Here is a 5966-nt window from a genome sequence, read left to right as displayed (position 1 = left end):
TTTCTTTTATACCAACACTTCGCACCCGCGACTCCCCAGCAGCGGAACCCAGCGTCCCTCTCGCGGGCGCTCAGAGGCGGAGGCGGGCCTCACACGAAGCTGCAATTCTGGGATTCGGATTCTTACCTCCTGCTGCGAGTCGCTGGGGGCGGGAGACTCCCATCGTTTCGACAAGAGCTGTAACGCTCTTCCACGCTCGCCCCAAGAGATTGTCCCGCTCCTCCAGTAAAAAACCAATTTATTTTGCATTCCACCGCGGACGATGGGAGAAGCGGAATAATAACTTAGCATGCATAGACGTTTCTTTTATATATAAATACAGTGTACAAAAATAAAGACGGCACAGTGCTAGAGCTCCAGCAGCGGGAACGCTCATGACAGGAGTGCCCCCTCAGAGGCATAAGCACATTCTCTTCTTCTCTCAAGACTCAGCGAGTGGCGTTTCCAGGGAGGTTTCCAGGGGTGGAACTAGGGTCCCGCCTTACCCACTCGGGAAGGGCAGCTGGGCGCCGCCCCGGGTGGCGTCGGTTCTCCTTTCAATACCGCCCCCCCCCCCCCCAATTCCATGGATAAGAACCAGAGTTCAAGTCTGCGCGCGCTGGGCCGCCTCTCTTGGTCCCTTGCGGAGCAGACGGGTGCTGCGGCCCAGACCTGCAGCCCCGACCGGTGCGGGACCTGGGGCCGGCGGTGGCTGCGGCGGGCGCGGGGCCCAGGGGTCCCGGGACCCGCATCCCTGGCGACAGCCCGGGTCCTACTGCAGGGGCGGCTGGTGTCCCGGCCTCGGAGGCGGGGAGTCGGCCCCGGAAGAGCCGTCGGAGGAGGCGGCGTGCGCGCCGCCATTGCTGTAGGGGAAGGGGTCCTCGTCCTCCCCGTCCTCCTCGGGGTCACTGTCCCTCAGGTCCCGCGGGCGCCGGCCGCCCTTGTCCCCGGGCGCGGGCGGCCCCAGCAGCTCGTCGTCGCCCTTGTCCTCGGCGGCGCCGCCCCTGCCCGCGCCCCCGCCGCCCCTCTGCTTCTCGGCCTCCTGCGCGGCCTGCTCTTTGGCCTTTTTGCTGCGTTTCCACTTCATCCGCCGGTTCTGGAACCAGATCTTCACCTGAGGGCACAAGGGGTCAGACACGTCACCGCCCTCCGCTCCCGTCCCTCCCAGGCCCGGCTCCGGCACCTGCCGGCCGGCCCGAGTGGGGCTCGGCCCCGGGAGGAGCTGGGCAGGGCTGGGGCGGGGGCTCAGGGGAGCTGAGCTGGAGCCCTACCGCGCCTCCCCCCCCCCTCCGCCCCGGCTCCCTGGGCCTGCGGCAGGGGCGGGGGTCAGGGCAGCTCCGGGGCGTCTGTGAAGCTCACGGTGTTCCCGCCTCTCTTTCTGGAACAAAATTTCTCGAATGTGACCTGGGGCCACCCGCTTCGGAACGGGGGCAGAGGGTCGTTAGAATGCAGGTTCCTGCCCCCCCCCCCCCCCCGCCATCTCCTGAATCAGACCTCTGGGCCCGGGTGAGGAACCCCGGCGGGGGGCGCGTGACCTCGCCCCACAGTAATCCGCACTCAGCGCAGAGGCCCAGCGCCCCGCAGGCGGGTGCGGGAGCGGCGGGCGCTCACCTGGGTCTCCGTGAGCATCAGCGAGGTGGCCACCTCGAAGCGCTTGGGCCGCGACAGGTACTTGTTGAGCTTGAACTGGTGCTCCAGCTCCAGCAGCTGCTGGCTGGTGAAGGCGGTGCGCGGCCGGCGGCACTTCCCCAGCAGGTTCGACTGCGCCTGGGCTGCGGGCGGAGCGGCGTGAGGCGCGGCCTGGCTCGGGCCTCCGCCCACCCGGGGTCCTCCTGAGGTGGGACCTCAGTGCCAACGACCCTCCCCAACCTCGAGGCCCGGGTGGAACCGGACGGTGTGTGTGTGGGGGGGGGGCGCAGCTCTATCCCAGACAGACCCTGAGAGCCCGTCCTGGGGCGCCCTCCCCACCCGGGGGCGCTGGCAGAGGCAGGAGAGCACCCACCGCGGCCTCAGGCCTGCCCACTCCCGCGCAGGTTCCCACGGGCTCTACCCGCTTCCTTCCACACTGTGCGGGCGCCTCAGGTACGAAGGGAGGAGGAGGAAGGGCGGGCGGGAGGCAGGAACTGAATCCTGGGCCTAAACAGTTTTCATCAGAGACCTCCCCCCATTTAAAATGTTTTTTCCACCAACCGCCCAGCACAGAGGGGCCGGGCCTGGGACCGGGGAACTGGTAGCCTTCCAGGACATTCTCTTTATGCAAATGAAAGGACTGGGCAGAAGGGACTTTGCTTTCTATGCATTCAAGGAGGTCTCTCTCTTTATTTACATAATTTCACACGGTTACATCACAGAGAATTTTATGACCTCAAAACAAGACTTCCCTTGATTTCCCAGGAGCCTGACGAGTGTTAGACAATAAAAGAAAGAAAGAGAAGAAAGGAGGCCGGCCAGGCCGGAGGAGCAACTCCCCGGGACCGCAATTTGCTTTATGGGAGGCCCACGCCCCCCGCTTTAGTTAAACAAGGCCCCGGATTCCCAACTTGACACAACATTAGAACTTCAATTAAAACACTGGCTCCCAAAGGACCATTTGGAAAATGCCATCCGACAGCAGAGATGACCAATTAAAGGAACCAAACAGGTTTTCCTTCTGGCGACCAGGGGGGACTGGGACGCTAGGCACCCTGGCCAGTTTGCTGCGGCCCTGGTCCTTTGGGGCTCAGTGTTCACCTTCTTTCTGGATTCACACTGCCTGGATTCTAAGTCGGCTGCCTCTGGGTCAAAATTTGGAACCAGAGATGGACAAAGTGTGTTGGCAAAGAAATGGAGCTTTCATCGATTTCCTGCATGACGCTGTGCTCCATCTAGGCCCCCAAAGCACCTGGGTGGCTGCAGAAGCCAGCCCCGCCATTCCCCACCCCCCCACACACACAGTGGGGGACAGTCTCAGGCCCCGAGGGATGCAGATCATAATGAGAAGAGGTGTGCTGGGGGGGGAGGCCAGGCCCTGGGTTTGACTGACCCTGGATCAGCTGCTTCTGTAGCATGGCAGCCCCCCAATGAGAGGTGAGGGCCAGCCTACCTTCTTCTTTGTGGGGGCTCAGGCGGGAGTGACTCCAATGGGACGGGGTGGGTGGTCATTAGGCCTCTGGGAGCTGAGCTGAGGCAAGGCCAGCCCAGGCAAGCAGTGCCCTGCTGGGATTTTTCTCACTGGGCTGTGACTTCTGTGGCCCTTGGGGCCCTAGCTTTTCTCTGTTTAGTCACAGCCATGGCTTCTAACAGAGGAATCTGAATTCTGCCAAGTGTTTATTTCTGTTTTCTTTTTGGCTTTTCCCTCTACCATGCCTGCATCTCCTCAGTCTAAACAAATCCACTCAGACAGAAACAATGGGGTCTCTTTGTTTGGGTGTTGGGTGCTGGGAAGCATAAAGCCTATGCGTCTTCCTCTGAGCCTATGGGGCGGGTCCCAGGATGGAGACCGACTCTTCCCTGCAGCCAGTGCCTCTCACCAGCAAAGCCAGAGCTGGCCCAGGCCTTGGGGAAGGTCCGGCCTGGGAGATGGTGAGCCGGCGGCCTGCAGTCCACCGCCCACCCCTCTCCCAGAGGAAGGGTTCGCTTCTGTGTAGGGCATCCCCACTTCAAAGTGGGTGCTGCTGCTTAGAGTCCCTGTGATGGGGTTCCTGACAAAGGGTGCATCCCCCTGCCACAGGGGCCCACTGACCACCACTCCGTTCAAGTCAGGCCATCACCTCTGGGCTTTGCACCCTGGACGAGTGCCCTTCTAGAGGCAGCAGAGCCAGGGAAGGGCCCGGGTGGCCTGGGCTCTGGCCTTTGGGCCCGGGGAGCCTATTTCTCTCCTGCTGCTCCCGATCTCTCCCTCTCCTGGGAGGGGCCAGGAGAGTGGGGGGTCTCTCCAGAACCCAGAATGTGGGACAAATTTAAGTCAGTTTCCCTGGATAGGAGCGCCTTGTTCCTGACCCCCAGGCCGCCTGACTCAGGGTGCTCTGGGGCGTACCTTCCTTTCCCCGCCACTTCCTTCTCCCCTAGCCTGCCAGTTAATCATTAGATTTTAGTCTCACACCTCCAGCTGCACCGAACCGTTGAGAGAAAGAAGGCAAGGCCCGCGCGTGGCCATTTTACTGATTCGCGCCCATCCCAACCGCGCAGCCCGCCGGAGTCCTCGCAGGCCCTGGTGGAGCAGGGCGGCTTCGCGGCGCTTCCACAGCTCCATCGGAGCAGAAAGCGAAGGGAGGGAGGTGTCCCGTGGAGGCCGACGGATGCGCAAGAGAACTATCTGCCAGGAATCTCCTACCCCGAGGGCTGCTCGGTACTCACAGTTGAAGTCCGGCATCTTGGGCAGGATCATGCCCGCGGTGGACGCGCGCAACCACTGGTCCAGCTGGAAGGTGCCTGCGCCCAGCTTGATGGGGTCGACGGGGTGCGCGGGGTGCGCGCCTTGCACCTGTGGGTACGAGTAGGAGAGCGCCGGGTGCTGGCCTGCCAGGGCCGCCGCCGCCGCCGCCGCCGAGTAGCCGTAGACCGGGTGGCCATAGAGAGCCGCCTGCGCTGGGAGCCCCGCGCCGCCCTGCGCGCCCCCCGGGTGCAGCCCCAGCGCCAGGCTTCCCGCGGCGGCGGCGGCGGCAGCAGCGGCGGCGGCGGCGGCGCCGGCGCCCGGGTGCGCGTGGTGGTGGGGACCCCCGGGCCCACCGCCCGCGCCGCCACCGGCGCCGCCCGTGCCCAGGAAGCCCGGCTTGGGCAGCAGCGCGCAGTGCGCGGCAAGCAGACGAGGAGGTGATGGGCTCTCGGCGCGCAGGCGGTCGGAGGGCGCTGCGGGCGGCTCCGAGGACGCGGGGCTGCAGCTGCCGCTCGCCCCGCTGCTCGCCCCGCCGCCGCCAGGACCGGATGCTGCGGCCGCGAGCGACGTGACCAGGGCCAGAGGCGCGGTCTGCGCGGAGGCCGCTCGCGGGGGGTCCACTGCCAGCAGCGCGTCGATGCGGAAATTTTTGGATTTTTCCATCTGCTCGTTAGGGGCTGGCGATCAGGGTTGGGTGGTGAGTGGCGCGGCCGTGTGCAGGCTCTAGGAGCGTCGCGTGGCGTGGCAAGCCCCAGGGCTCGGTATTGTTATGGTGATTATCTGCCAATAATCAAAGTCGCCGCCGCAAACTCAGCCCAGAGTGACCATGTCCGCAGCCTCCTCCACGAGGGCCCCGCCCGGGCCGCGCTCACACGCGCTCGCACAAACTCCACGCGAGTATGGGGCGCCGGGCGGAGGCCGCTGGCGCGGTGGCGGGGACCCGCGCCCCTGCGCGCACTTGAAGCGCAGCGCGGCCGCGGATTGGCGCGCGCAGCGGGGGCCCGGGGAGGGGCGCGGGCCTGGCCATTGGCCGCTGGGCGCACCTGTCACCGTCGCAGCCGCCGGCCGCCCCGCCCCTGCGCTGCAAGGTCCTAAGCAGCCCTGGGTGCCCGGCAGCGGTGGCAGGGAGGGAGCAGCGACCAGGGGTGGGAAGCTCTGCGGCGCAATCTAGGGTTCCTGCTCTCCTTCCTGGGGGTGCTGAGCAGGATGGCGGCCGCTGGTGGTCCTGGGTCCCCGCGGGGCCCCCGCGACTGCCCAACCCCAGCCCCTGAGTCGCGCTGTTCCCCTCTGCGCTCGGGTCACCCAGAGCCGGCAGAGCGCCTCCTCCCCGCCTCCTCGTCAGCACTTGAGTTTGTCCACTTCTCCGTGGGGGAGCCCACGCTGCTTCTAGAACTGGCCGCTCTGCTCAGTGACTGCAGAGCAAAGAGGACCTTGGGGTCCCCAAGCCTCGCTCCTGGGTCTCCGCGGCGCACAGGAGCGGTCTGTGCCCCTGTCGCAACCCTCTGCAGGTGTCACCTCCTTACCTCCTCTGGAAAGTGCCGTGCGTTCCAGGTGTTGTGCGTGTGTGTGCGTGAGTGTGCCTTCCCCGCCGCTGCAGAGCCCAGGACGCGGGCGCGGAGACCTGTCCACCTGC

At 65.4% G+C, this 5966-nt stretch overlaps 1 protein-coding gene across 1 annotated transcript; it reads right to left on the bottom strand.

Moving 5' to 3' along the window:
• Nucleotides 1-607: 607 nt before the first annotated feature.
• On the bottom strand, nt 608-5263 carry MNX1 (motor neuron and pancreas homeobox 1). The gene is made up of 3 exons (XM_036356198.1): nt 4315-5263; nt 1591-1751; nt 608-1093 (listed from the first exon to the last, which is right to left on the bottom strand). The coding sequence occupies exons 1-3, from the start codon at nt 4994-4996 to the stop codon at nt 752-754; spliced, it is 1185 nt and encodes a 394-aa protein (XP_036212091.1). The 5' UTR covers nt 4997-5263; the 3' UTR covers nt 608-751.
• Between the last annotated feature and the right edge of the window lie 703 nt (nt 5264-5966).

Source organism: Myotis myotis, unplaced genomic scaffold (assembly GCF_014108235.1).
Source record: "Myotis myotis isolate mMyoMyo1 unplaced genomic scaffold, mMyoMyo1.p scaffold_m19_p_25, whole genome shotgun sequence".
Taxonomy (NCBI): domain Eukaryota; kingdom Metazoa; phylum Chordata; class Mammalia; order Chiroptera; family Vespertilionidae; genus Myotis; species Myotis myotis.
Note: the sequence above shows the minus strand (reverse complement) of the source record. Positions and strands in the feature narration are given on the sequence as shown.

What these genes read in the sequence shown, in the direction of transcription:
- MNX1 (XM_036356198.1), bottom strand. Translation starts at nt 4,996, where the DNA reads ATGGAAAAATCCAAAAATTTCCGCATCGACGCGCTGCTGGCAGTGGAC. An exon ending in CAAGATGCCGGACTTCAACT is followed by an intron (nt 1,752 to 4,314) that starts GTGAGTACCGAG and finishes CTCCGCCCGCAG; the next exon opens with CCCAGGCGCAGTCGAACCTG. An exon ending in TGATGCTCACGGAGACCCAG is followed by an intron (nt 1,094 to 1,590) that starts GTGAGCGCCCGC and finishes TTGTGCCCTCAG; the next exon opens with GTGAAGATCTGGTTCCAGAA.